The sequence below is a fragment of the Muscardinus avellanarius genome (genome assembly GCF_963383645.1).
Source record: "Muscardinus avellanarius genome assembly, chromosome: 3".
Taxonomy (NCBI): Eukaryota; Metazoa; Chordata; class Mammalia; order Rodentia; family Gliridae; genus Muscardinus; species Muscardinus avellanarius.
This window is the reverse complement of record NC_137788.1, coordinates 21,449,706-21,463,696: the sequence shown is the minus strand read 5'-3', so window position 1 is coordinate 21,463,696 and position 13,991 is coordinate 21,449,706. Positions and strand designations below refer to the sequence as shown.

The following is a 13,991-nucleotide window of genomic DNA, read 5'->3' as shown; positions in this document are numbered from 1 at the left end:
AAGCAGACCAACATGCCTGTGCGAATGCACAGCGGCCAGTGGACAGAGGGGAGCAGGGGCCAGAGGAGGCCTGTCAGCAGACCTCCAGGAAGACTGAGATCTGACCTGGAATTAAAGGGGTAGGAAGGTGGCAGAAGCTGGGAGCCTACACAACAATCTTCCAAACCAAACCAGGAAGCAAAAGCACTCAGGCAGGCAAGGCCCAGAGAGCCACCTGTACCTTTAACCAGAGCAACGGGGGAGTGGGCGCCTCCTACCCTCCACACCAGGCCAGTCCAGGGCCAGGTGAGCTCTGAGCCCCAACCAAACCCTGCTGCCAAATCTACCACCCAAAGTGAAAACAAGCAGAGACAAAAGGCAAGATGCTTCACAAGTGCTCTCTGAGCCCCAAGTCCCCGCTTCCTCCCTAGCTGGGGATAAATCAGTCACCAGGGAAGCCACCCACTCAGCCAGAGAAGGTCCTGCTTCTGAGCTGCCCAGTCTTACACTGCAGGGCCACACGGCCGCCCACAAAGCTCTGCTTCCTCTGCTGCGCCGCAGCCCTGCGTGAGAGCCCTGAGCACAGCTTGGGGTTCTGGAAAGGGCGGCCTGGCCAGCTGGATCTGAAACGCAAGCGGAGGCCCACCCTGTGGGCTGGGAACCCAGATCTTCTGCTTGTAAATCATCCTGAACTTTTTATCCCCCCTGTCTCACAAAGGAAGGGTAGAGTGCTTGGCAGGTGGTGAAAAGGAGAAGTCAGTTTATAGGAAGTCTTCACCTTGCTTCAAGGGGTAATCTGAGGTTGCAGTTATGAGATCTGGCAGCTGGAAAGGGACCTGGGAGCTGGTGTGTTTGTGGCAGCCTCCCGGGGCCTATGCCCTGGGGAAATGTTTTTTTGGTGAAGACAACAAGGACTCACAGCAGCTAGCATCAAGTGCTCATTAGGGGACTGAAAGCGAAGTGTGTGACCTAGAGTCAACCTCGTGACAACCTTAGGGGCAGGCACTACTGAAGGCCCCATTTTACAGATGAGAAAACTGGGACTCTGGAGAAGTGAAGTGCCTGCCCCGAGGCCACACAATTAGTGTGAGGTGCAGCTGGGATTGGAACAGATTCTTCACAGCAACATATAATAAAGGAAGACCAAAGGATGGGGGAGCTAGGGGGGAAGGTGGGGGCCCAGGGTGGGTCACAGGTGTGGTGGAGTGCAAGAAGAATCCCAATTCAGGCAGCTCCAGCTAAAGGCCAGCTAAAGACTAAGGGTGGGGCGGAAACTTCCGGTGCAGGTCTGTGGCCCTGGTAAAGTTATAAACATCCACTCCTCCATCTTAGGACAGAGTTCCTATGTGGGCCAATCCCTGGTCATTGGGGAGACAAAGAGTCAAAAACCCATGTGGCAAAAGGACCTGTCACACGAAAGGACTCTAGACTCTCTCTAGAAAAAGAGCAGGTCCTGCAGGTGCTCCTGATGTGGGGAGCCAGAGGGATGCAGGGGCACGGTGAGGGAAGCAAGCCAGGAGGTCAGGAATGGGGCCTGGGAGCACCTGAGGGACCTGGAGGCTGGGGAAGGGCAGGATGCACTGCAGAGACTACGGGGGCCTGAGAGGCTCAAAGGTGCTTGAGGGAGGCCTCCTTAGGCGTAGGGCGAGTGTGACTGAGGGAAAGGAGGAGGATTGGAAGTCTGAGAGGAGAGGGGACCTGCATGCAGGTGGGATGCACACAGCCAAAGGACACATACATTTAAAAGTTGTCCGGAAGGGACAGAAGGGAAAGATGCATGCCTTCTGGTATCAGAAGGAACTTGGGGTGGCCCGAGATGGTCCAGCGATGGGAGAGCCAAGGAGGCCTGGGGAGGGCTTCAGAGAGACGGGGTCGTGGGCCCTCCCCTCCCCGGTGCTCCCGCAGAGGCCGCAAAGTAGCGGGCTGGGGCGGGAGTTGGAGTGGGGGTGGGGGTGGAGAAGCCAGGGGATAGAGGAGCGGAGAGGGTGGGGTGGGGTGGGGGGCCAGGGGCGGGGAGGGTGGAGGGGCGGGGATGGAGGGGCGTAGGAGGTGGGTGGAGGGGCCGGGGGTGGGTGGATGGAGGAGCCAGGGGTGTGGATGGAGGGGCCGGAGATGGAGGGGCGGGGGTGGAGGGGCTGGGGATGGAGGGGCCTGGAGGTGGATGGAGGGGCCGGGGATGGAGGGGCCGGGGAATGGAGAAGCCGTGGATGGATGGAGGGGCCGGGGGATGGAGGGGCCGTGGATGGATGGAGGGGCCGGGGATGGAGGGGCCGTGGATGGATGGAGGGGCCGGGGATGGAGGGGCCGTGGATGGATGGAGGGGCTGGGGGTGGAGGGGCGGGGAGGTGATGGAGGGGCCTGGAGGTGGATGGAGGGGCCTGGAGGTGCATGGAGGGGCCGGGGATGGATGGAGGGGCCGGGGGTGGATGGAGAGGCCGGGGGTGGAGGGGCGGGAGGAGGGCGCGCGGCAGACTCACTTGAAGACGAAGAAGAGCACGGTGGTGCTGAGGATGAGCAGCAGCGTGAGCGCGAAGACGCCGCCGTGGCCGGCCAGCATGAGGCGGCCGCCGCAGTAGAAGCGGTTGCGGCCCGGGAACACCTCCCACTTGCGGCGCGGGCGGCGGCCCGGGCTCGGGCTGCTCCAGCAGGGCGCGGCGGGCGCGGGGCCGGGGGCGGGGGGCGCGGCGGGGCCGGGGCCGGGGCCCGGGCGGCGCGCCCCGGGGGAGGCGGGCGGCGCGGCGGCCCCGGGGCTGATCTGCTGGTACTCGCAGTCCTTCATGCGCCCCGGCTGCCTGGCCCGGCCGGGCGGGCTCGCCTGCGCCCCGGCCTCCCGCCGCAGCGCCCCCTGCGCCCGGGCCCGGGATGGCGCCGGCAGGTGGCTCCGGGCGCGCTCCTGCGATCACGCCGGCCGAGCGAGCTTCGGGTGGCGTCTACCTGGAAGGCGCCGGGTGGCGGGAGGCCGCCGAGGCTCAGGCCAGGGAGGCTGGCACTCCCTCGGCCTCCCTCGCCGACCCGGACCGGACCCTGGTGCCGCCTGTCACAGGGCGCTTGCCCGAGGGCCCCGGTGTGTTTTCAGGAATTGTGAATGTATTAGCCTTCGGTGCTGTGGAACACACTGCCTCGAACTTGGACTCAAACAGCACACCTCTGTCAGGGTCTGAGGTTCGGAGCCCAGTCCAGCTACCTGGAGTCTCAAAGGGCTTCTGTCCAGACGGCACTCAGACCCTGGTGCGGTGCCCAGTCGTGGACCAGCCACTTGGGAGGCCCGGGCAGGAGGAGCCAGCCTGGGAAACTTAGCAAGACCCTGCTTCAAAATGAAAAGGGCAGTGCACCAATAAAAAATAAATAAATAAATAAATAAATAAATAAATAAATAATGAAAAGGGTTGAGAGGTGTGGTGGCACCGGCCTGTAATTCCGGTACTTGGGATGCTGAGGCAGGATCGCAGGTTTGCAAATCGCAGATCAGCAAATTAGTGAAGCACTCTGAACCTGATGAGACCCTGTTTCAAAATAAAAGAATAAGCGGGGCGTGGTGGCGCACGCTTGTAATACCAGCATTTGGGAGGCTGAGACAAGGACCCGGGTTGCTGAACAGCCTCAGCTCCTACTTAGTGAGGCCCTTTGCAACTCAGTGAGACCCTGTTTCAAAATAAAGAATAAAAAAGAGAGCTGGGGATGTAGCTTGGAGGTAGAATGCCTCTGGGTTCCATCCCCAGTACCACAAAAATAAATAAATAAAATACAGTAAAATAGAGCTGAGGACGTAGCTCAGAGGTAGAATGCCCCTGGGTTCTAGTCTCAGTACCGCACACACAAAAAAAGCAGGGGTGAGGAGGTAGCTACCTGGTGGAGCACTCACCTAGTACATGTGAGGTCCTGGGCACAATCCCCCGTAATGCAAAATAAATAAATAAAAATTTTCTTGTCAGTGCTGGGGATTGAGAGGGACATTCTACCTCCAAGCTACACCCCCAACCCTATTTTATTTTGAAACACGGTCTTGCTGGGTTGATGAGGTCTCACTACTTGCTGAGCCTGTCCATGAACCTGCCATCCTCCTGTCTCAGCCTCCCAAGTACTGGGATTACAAGCGTGTGCTATCAGGCCCAGTTTATTAATGAATTTTTTAAAACGTCACTTAGGCTGCATTTTCATGTGGAGACTCAAATGGGAAAGAATTCACCTGCAAACCCATTCAGGTTATAGGCAGAATTTATATCTTGTGACTGTGTGACTGTAGGCCTGGGATTTTTTATTAGTCTGTGTGTGTGTGTGTGTGTGTGTGTGTGTGTGTGTGTGTGTTACTGGGGGTGGAACCCAGGGGCATTTCTACCTCCGGGCTATACTCCCAGACCTATTTTTTTATATTTATTTATTTATTTATTTATTTATTTATTTATTTATTTGTACTGGGGTTCCTGGAAACCCTCTACCTCCGGGCTACATTCCCAGACACCTATTTTTTATATTTTTATTTGGAAACAGGGTCTCTTAAGCCAGCGTGGCTGGCTTCGGACCTGTGTGATCCTCCTGTCTCTGCCTCCCAAGTGCAGAGATTACAAGCGTGTGCCACCACGCCCAGCTTATATTTATTTTGAAACAGAGTGAGTCTCATTAAGTTGCTGAGTGCCTCACTAAGTAGCTGAGGCTGGCTTCGAACCTATGTGATCCTCCTGTCTCTGCCTCCTAAGCACTGAGATTACAAGCGTGCGCCACCACACCCGGCCCTCTTTTTTATTTTTATTTTATTTATTATTTATTATTTTTTTATTTCTTGAGGATCTGGGGATGGAACCCGGGGGCATTTGACCTCCGAGCTACACCCCCTGCCCTATTTTTTATTCTTTATTTTGAAACTGGGTCTCACTGAATTGCAGAGGGCCTCACTAAGTAACTGAGGCCGTCCGCGAACCGCAGTCCTCCAGTGTCAGCCTCCCGAATGCTGGGATTACAAGCGTGCGCCACCACGCCCGGCTTTCTTTTTTATTTTTGACACAGGGTCTCATTGACTTGCCAAGTGCCTCACTAAGTAGCTGACATGCTGGGATTACAAGTGTGCACCACCATGCCCAGTTTAGTACTGGGATTTTTGCTGACGGTCAGCAGGAGGCCTTCCTCAAGTTGCAAGAGTAGTCCCTAGATATGACTACAAGTTCTTTGTCTTGTAGGCTTCTCCAAAATGGCCACCTACCTCAGGAAGCTGACAAGAACAGTCTCTAACTCCAATCTGCCAAGACAGCAGTTGGATTTGTTTTACAGTGCTGGGGCTGGAACCCAGGGCCTCAAGTTCTAGGCAAGCTCTCTACCACTGACAGCACTTCAGCCCTAAAATGGAGCTTTATATAAGTTACATGTAACACAACTTATTATGTGTGTGACGGGAACAACATGCCATCGCCTTTGCCCTATTCTATGCTTAGAAGCAACTCACAGATGGATGTCCTTTGTCTCAAAAGAGGGAACTGAGTTTGGCCTGATGGCTCATGCTCCTAATCCCAGGGCTTGGTAGGCTGAGACAGGAGGATTGCCAGTTCAAGACCAGACTCAGCAGCCTAAGGAGACTCCAGGCAATCTAGCAAGACCCTGTTTCAAAATAAAAAAATAGCCAGTTGTGATAGCATATGCCTGTAATCCCAGTTCTTGGGAGGTTGAGACAGGAGGATTACAGGTCAAACTCGGGAATTTAATGAGACCTTGTTTCAAAATGAAAAATAAAATAGGGCTGGGGGTGTAGCTCAGAGGTAGAAAGCCCCTGGGTTCAGTCCTTAGTGCCACCAAGGAAAATGAAGGAAGGGAGGGAGGGAGGAAGAAAGGGAAGGAAGAGGATCACAGAGTTGTGCATATCAGGAGGCAAGGATCATTGGGAGGTCACCTTAGGGCGTGTCTATCACACTGGTGTTACTGTAAAACCTGAGGGAAAAAGAGAGTTAAGGACTAGGAGATACTAAATCTAAAAACACAATGCGATGGGCAGGAAGCCAACGGCAACCTCAAGGATCACTAATTGGCACACAGGCCGGGGCTGCCCAGCCGCACCCCTGGTGTCAGAAGCTCTAGATTTGAGGAGCCCCATCTCAAAGCGAACCATCTGGAGGGAGCGCCCTCCCTTTTTGCTCCTTGGCTGTGAAACAAAGTCACAAAACTAGACGTACTGGTTCCAGGACCACAGAATCCTGTTGTTTCATCTCGACTGGGCCCTCCAGCAGCCCGAAAAAGCTATCCTGCTTGATTTTTATTCTCCCTCCTATTCATCACAACTATATGCATTTGTCTTTTTTGGCGGTACTGGGGATGGAACCCAGGGGCACGCTACCTCCAAGCTGGATCCTCAGCCCTATTTTTTTATTCTTTATTTTGAAACAAAACTCACTAAGTTGTAGAAGACCTCACTAAGTAGCTGAGGCTGTTGGCGAACTGTGATCCTCCTGTCTCAGCCTTTCAAAAGCTGGGATTACAAGCCTGCGCCACCACACCCGGCTTTTCTCATCTTAAAAGTCGTGGGGTAGCTGGGCATGGTGGCGCATGCTTGTAATCCCAGCATTCGGGAGGCTGAGACAGGAGGATCATGGTTCTCAGACAGCTTCATCTACTTAGTGAGGTCCTCAGCAACTCAGTGAGACCCTGTTTCAAAATAAAGAATAAAAAATAGGGCTTGGGCCAGGTGTGGTGGTGCACACATGTAATCCCAGCATTCGAGAGGCGGAAAAAAAAAAGTCATGGGGCTGCTTGGTGTGGTGGCACACTTCTTAATCCCAGTACTTGGGAAGCTGAGACAGGAGAATCAGATTAGTGCCGGCCTCAACAATTTAGAGAGGCCCTCTGCAACTCAGTGAGACTCTCTTTCAGAATAAAATAATAAAATAGGGCTGGGTGTGTAGCTCAGAGGTAGAATGCCCCTGGGTCTTATCCCCATTACCACCAAAAAAAAAAAAAAAAGGTGTGGAACTTAAAATGTAACTAACTCAGTGGTGTATATAGCACTGGCCTAGCAAGCATAATGACCTGGTTCAATTCCAGTACCCTCCCCCAAAAAATAGCTGCCACTTTCTTGCCACTCACTTCTTAATTTTTTATAATTTGTCTGCTGTCAACATCACTCTCCTAAAACTTCTTTCTTGAATGTCACCAATGACCCATTTACTGTAGTATAAACAACCTTTTCTCACCAATACCCACAGTTTCCGGCCCTGGTTACCAATAGTGGTGGCCACAAGATTGACTTACTAGTAGAGGTGACAGGTCCTACTCCCAGCCTGGCCCATAAAAGCTCCAAGTGCTAGCCGGGCGTGGTGGCGCACGCTTGTAATCCCTGCGCTTGGGAGGCAGAGACAGGAGGATCGCGCAGGTTCGAAGCCAGCCTCTCTGGTTTAAGAGGCCCTGTTTCCAAATTTTAAAAATATAAAAATAGGTCTGAGAGTGTAGCCCAGAGGTAGGAGGGTTTCCAGGAAACCCAGTACCCCACACACACACACACACACAAACATCCCCAAGTGCTGATCCTCACTCTCCCCTCTGCTATCTGAATGGAGGGGATTCTGAGAACATGGAAGGGGGAGCCACAGATGAAAGGAGCTAGGGTTCCTGCATAATATATACAGAGGAGAGCTCTCCCTATGTCTATTAAATTCTGATATGAACAAGAAATAAAGTTTTGTTGTATAAGTTTGGGAAGTTGTTTCTTATAACAATGAACAGATCTTTACTACAGAAATTGGCACAAGAAGCAGGGTATTGATATAATAAAAAACAAAATATAAGATTGGGTATGGTGGTGCACACCTGTAACCCCAGCAACTCAGAAGGCTGAGGTAGGAAGATCACAAGTTCAAGGCCATCCTGGGAAACTTAGTGAGACCCTATCTCAAAATAAAAAGTAGACTGGGGGTGGTGGCACACATCAGTAATCCCAGTACATGGGAGGCTGAGACAGGAGGATTGCATGTTCTAGGCTAGCTTCAGCAACTCAGGCAGACCCTGTTTCAAAATAAAATAGGGAGACAGGAGGCTCACAGGTTCGCAGGCAGCCTTAGCAACTTGTGAGGGGCTCTGCAACTTAATGAGACCCTGTTTCAAAATAAGGAATAAAATAGGGCTGGTAGTATAGCTCAGAGGTAGATGCCTATAGATCCAATCCCCAGTACCATATCCACACACAAAAAAGTAAATAAATAAAATATGCCTAGAGGTGTAGCCTGGAGATAGAATGCCTCTGGTTCAACCTTCAGTACCAAAAAATAAAATAAATAAAAAATACCCAGGAGTGGTGGTGCACACTTGTAATCCCGGTACTTGGGAGGCTAAGATAGGATGATCACAGGTTTGTGGACAGCTTCAGCTACTTAGTGAGGCTCTCTGCAACCTAGTGAGACCTTGTTTCAAAATAAAAAGTAAAAAATAGGTTTGGGGGTGTAGCTCAGAGGTAGAATGCCCTGGGTTCCATTCCCAGATCAGCAAAAAAAAAAAAAAGGCTGGGGATGTAGCTCAGTGGTATAGCACCCCTGGGTTCAACAGTGTCTGTCTGTCTGTCTGTCTGTCTGTCTGTCTGTCTGTCTGTCTCTCTCTCTCTCTCTCTCTCTCTCTCTCTCTCTCCCTGTCTGATTGAATTAGGCTAGGACAGTACACTACATGGGGATAGATATAATAGGCTGGATGACTTGATAGTTCTGTTAGGCTTTATCAGAATATTTGGTGAAGCTAGACATGGTGGCGCACACTTGGAATCCAGCATTCAGAAGGCTGAGACCATAGAATCATGGTTCGTAGACAGCCTCAGCTACTTAGCGAGGCCCTTCACAACTCAGTGAGACTCTGTTTCAAAAATAAAAAGATTAGCCGGGCGTGGCGGTGCACGCTTGTAATTCCCACGCTTGGGAGGTGGAGACAGGAGGATTGCTTACGTTCGAAGCCAGTCACGCTGGCTTAAGAGAACCTGTTTCCAAATAAAAATATAAAAAAATAGGTCTGGGAGTGTAGCCCGGAGGTAGAAGGGTTCCCAGGAACCCCAGTAACACAAAAAATAAAAATAAATATTTTTAAAAATAAGAAAAAGACTAAAAAATAGGGCTTGGGGGTATAGCTCAGAGGTACAATGCCCCTGGGTTCCATCCTTGGTACTGGAAAAAAAAATTGGTGAAAATGTCTTCTCCAACAAATTGAAAGGCAGATCACATGATACTCAGCCTGAAAAAAAATTTTTTTATGGTATTAGAGATTAAACCAAGGGTCATTCTACCTACAAGCTACACCCTTAGCCCAATTTTTTTTTTTTTTTCAGTTCTAGGGATGGAACCCAGGGACATTCTACCTGAATATTTTTATTCTTTATTTTGAAACATGGTCTCACTAAGTTGCAGAGGGCTTCACTAAGCAGCTGAGGCTGTCCGCAAACTGTGATCCTCCTGTCTCAGCCTCCCGAATGCTGGGATTACAAGCGTGCGCCACCACGCCCAGCTCCTGCCCTGTTTTTTATTCTTTATGCGTCTCACTAACTGCTGATGCTGTTCTCAAACCTGAGATTCCCCCAGTCTTAGTCTCCCAAGTACTAGGATTACAGTTCTGTGCCACCACACCCAGCAAGCAGCCTGCAACTTTAGGAGTTGAATCGAGTCAGAGTAGAGTATGGTTGGCTCTTACTGGGGTCTGTATAAGTCAGAGTTTAATCAGGAGAAAGAAACCATCCAAGTTATTAAACAGAAAGAATTTAATATAAAGAATTATTGCCAGCTGTGGCAATACACACCTATAATCCCAGCTACTCAGAAGAGGAGGATCACAAGTTTGAGGCCAGTTAGTCAAGACTCTGTTTCAAAACAAAATAAGAAGGGCTGAGGATGTAGCTCAGTGGTAGAGCACTTGCCTAATGAGGCTTTGGGTTCTATCTCAGTACAGCAACAAACAATGATAATTGGTAACCCAGATAAAAAGTTATTAACTAGGTAACTGCAAGGATAAGGTATCCCAGAGGTAGCAATAGCAGGAAGCAACTACCAAGCCCTGGGTTGAAGGAACAATGAGATTGGAATTATTACCACTCCAAAGCTCAGAGAGGGGCCCATTTGAGGAAGAGGTGCCAACTGGCTAATGCTGGTGTCTTTGAGGTGGAGTGTAATAAAGCTGGGTTGTAATTATTAGACAGACGTGCAAACTACATGTAGTTGCTGTGACAGGAAGGAACTTCTGCATGTGCAAAGGAGCACTGCAGGCTCACTATCACAGGAACAGAAAATACCAAGAAGGAGCAATCTCTCCTTCCAGCTCCGCAGTTCCCCTTTAGCGCCCCCTATGGAAAGAGTTAAACCTAGCTCCAGCTTGCAAAGCACAAAGTTTGCAGAATCCAAGATCTAAGCGATCGTTTTGTCTCAGCCTCCCGAATGTTGGAATTATAGAATGCACACCTGGGTAATTTTTTATTTATTTTAACTTTAATTTTTTTATATATATATGTGTGTGTGTGTGTTTGTGTGTTTTACAGGGAATAGATAGACTGACTCCAGGGGCTTCTACCTCCAAGCTACACTCCCAGCCCTATTTTGAATTTATTTATTTATCTATCTATCTATCTATCTATCTATCTATCTATCTATCTATCTATCTATCTATGGTGCTGGGGAATGAACCCAGGGGTTTTCTATCTCCAAGCTATACCCCCAGCCCTATCTGTTTTATTTTATTTTATTTTTATTTATTTTTTGGTGGTACTGGGGTGGAACCCAGAGGCTTTCTACCTCTGGGCTATACTCCCAGACCTATTTTCTATTTTATTTGGAAACAGGGTCTCACTAAGTTGCTGAGAGCCTCACTAAGTAGCTGAGGCTGGCTTCGAACCTATGCGATCCTCCTGTCAGCCTCCCAAGCACGGGGATTACATAAGCGTGCGCCACCACGCCCGGCTATCTGTTTTAATTCTTTATTTCGAAACAGGATCTCAGCCAGCCATGGTGACACACACTTGTAGTCCCAGTACTTGGGAGGCTGAGACAGGAGAATCAAAGGTTCATGGCCAGCCTCAGCTACTTAGTGAGGCCTTCTGCAATATAGTAAGAGCCTATTTCAAAATAAAAGAATAAAAAATAGGGCAGAGGGTATAACTTGGAGGTAAAATGCCCCTGGGTTCCATCCCCACTACCCCCCCACGCACAAAAAAAAAACAAAACAACCCACAGGATCTCACCAAATTGCAGAGGGCCTCACTAAGTAGCTGAGGCTGGCCACGAACCTTATATCCCCTGTCTCATCCTTCCTAGTGCTGAGATTACAAGCATGCACCACCATGACCGGCTCTATTTTTTGTGGTACTGGGATTGAACCCAGGGACATTCTACCTCTGAGCTATACCTTCAACCCTATTTTATTTTCATTTTGAAACAAGGTCTCACTAGGTTGATGAGAGTCTCATTACTTGCTGAGGCTGTACTAAAACCGGTGATACCCATGTCTCAGCCTCCCAAGTACTGGGATTACAGGCATGAACCATCACACCCAGGACATTTTTTATTTTGAAACAGGGTCTCAGCTGGGCATAGCGGCTCATGCTTTTAATCCCAGTACTTGGGAGGTTAAGATAGGAGGATTACAGGTTCCCAGCCAGCCTCAGCTACTTAGTGAGGCCCTCCACAACTTAGTGAGACCCTATTTCAAATAAAGAATAAAAGATAGGGGAGGGGTGTAGCTCAGAGGTAGAATGCCTCTGGGTTCCATCCTCAGACCCACAAAAAAATATAATAAAAAAAAAGTACAAGCCAGGCATAGTGGTGCACGTTTATAATTCCAGCATTTGGGAGGTTGAGACCAAAGGATCGTGGTTCCCAGACAGCCTCAGCTACTTAGTGAGGCCCTTTGCAATTCACTGAGACCCTGTTTCAAAATAAAGAATAAAAAACAGAGCAGGGAGTGTAGCTCGGAGGTCAAATGCCCCTGGGTTTCATCTCCAGACCCACACACACAAAAAAAGTACAGGCCGGGCGTGGTGGCGCACGCTTGTAATCCCAGCGTTTGGGAGTCTGAGACAGGAGGATCGTACAGATTCGAAGCCAGCCTCAGATACTGAGTGAGGCTCTCAGCAATTTTGTGAGACCCCTGTTTCCAAATAAAGTATATATAGGTCTGGGAGTGTAGCCTGGAGGTAGAAAAGCCCCTGAGTTCCACCCCCAGCACTACAAAAAAAAAAAAAGAAAATAGGACTGGGGGTGTCGCTCAGAGGTAGAATGCCCCTGGGTTCAATCCTCAATACCACAAAATATATATAATTACATATACATGCATAAATGGAAAAATCTGCATTGCTTTAATGATTCTCATTTCTGTAACTGGTCACAGGCCACAGTTGTTTATAGCTTTACTTCTATACTTTGTAGTCCATTCTCTTTGCCCTCTGGCAGGGTCTCAGCTGTTTAGAGTTTTTACCTGAGCTGGGCGTGGTGGCGCATGCTTGTAATCCCCGCGCTTGGGAGGCTGAGACAGGAGGATCGCACGGGTTCGAAGCCAGCCTCAGCTACTTAGTGAGGCTCTCAGCAACGTAGTGAGACCCTGTTTCCAAATAAAATATAAAAAAGGTCTGGGAGTATAGCCCAGAGGCAGAAACCTGAGTTCCACACCCAGTACCACCAAAAAAAAGTAGAGTTTTTACCTGGTAGGATGATTCAGACTTCTTTTCTGAAGGGCATGGGCCTGCAGTGGGGGGCCACTGTCCTCGGGGGGCACCTCTGAGCAGAGCTGCAGCGTGTCAGCCGCCTACATCCATGCTGGGCAGCACATGGCCCAGAGCATCTGTGATCCCGGCTGGAGTCCTAGGAAGCTCCAGGAAGAGGCGGGAGCTGCGGTCAGAGGAAAAGTACCTGCTCCTGAGGCTCACGCAGCCTTCCTCTTCCAGCCGGCTACAGTCTGATTGCTTTGTTTTGTTTTGTTGGTAGTACTGGGGATTGAATGAGGGGCATTCTACCTCTGAGCTACACCCCTAGCCCTATTTTATTTTTTGCTTTGAAAGAGAGTCTCACTAGCTCAGGCTGGCTGCAAACCTGTGATCCTCCTGTCTCAACCTCCCAAGTACTAGAATTACAAGCCTGCACCACCACATTGGGCTTTATTTTTTATTTTGAATCGGGGTCTCACTAGGTTGTTGAAAGTCTCACTACTTGTTGAGGCTGTCCTCACACCTATGATCCTCCTGTCTCAGCCTCCCAAGTACTGGGACTACAGGTGTATGCACCACTATGCCTGGCTTCCTTCCTTCCTTCCTCCCTCTCTCCTTTTCTCCTTTTCTCCCTTTTTATTTTTTATTTTTTATATTTTTTAGCTGTACTAAGGATTGCACTTAGGGACATTTTAATTATGAGCTACACACCCAGACATATTTTATTTTTTATTTGTTTATTTAGTATGTGTGAGGTACTGAGGATAGAACCCAGGGGCATTCTACCTCCCAGACCTATTTTTTATTTTGAAACAGGGTCTCAGTCAGGCGTGGTGGCACACGCTTGTAATCCCAGCATTTGAGAGGCTGAGACAGGAGGATCGCAGTTTGTGGACAGCCTCAGATGGTTAGTGAGGCCCTTCGCAACTCAGTGAGATCCTGTTTTAAAATAAAGAATAAAAAATAGGGCTGGGGGTGTAGCTCGAAGGTAGAATGTCCCTAGATTTTATCTTTAGTATCACAGAAAAAAAGAAAGAAGGAAAGAAAGAAAGAAAGAAAGAAAGAAAGAAAGAGAGAGAAGGAAAGAAAGAAAGAAAGAAAGAAAGAAAGGAAGGAAGGAAGGAAGGAAGGAAGGAAGGAAGGAAGGAAGGAAAAAGGAAAGAAAGAAGTCTCACTAAGTTGTGGAGGACCTCACTAAATTTTTGAAGCTGGCTAGGAACCTGCAATCCTCCTGTCTCAGCCTCCCAAGTACTAGGATTACAAATGTGCACCACCATACCTGCTTCAAGTCTTATTTCTTTTTCTTTTTCTTTCTTTTTTTTTTTTTTTTTTTGTGGTAGTGGGGATGGAATCCAGAGGCTTTCTACCTCCGGCTATATTC

General features: G+C 49.5%; 1 protein-coding gene across 1 annotated transcript in view; it reads right to left on the bottom strand.

Moving 5' to 3' along the window:
- ZDHHC18 (zDHHC palmitoyltransferase 18) overlaps positions 1-2,758 on the bottom strand; it is a gene marked incomplete at both ends in the record, with an annotated part of 32,752 nt that extends 29,994 nt beyond the window's left edge. The window contains one exon of the mRNA XM_080692807.1: positions 2,457-2,758. Within this exon, the coding sequence (XP_080548933.1) occupies positions 2,457-2,758 (302 nt within the window). The remainder of the gene's footprint in view (positions 1-2,456) is intronic.
- Between the last annotated feature and the right edge of the window lie 11,233 nt (positions 2,759-13,991).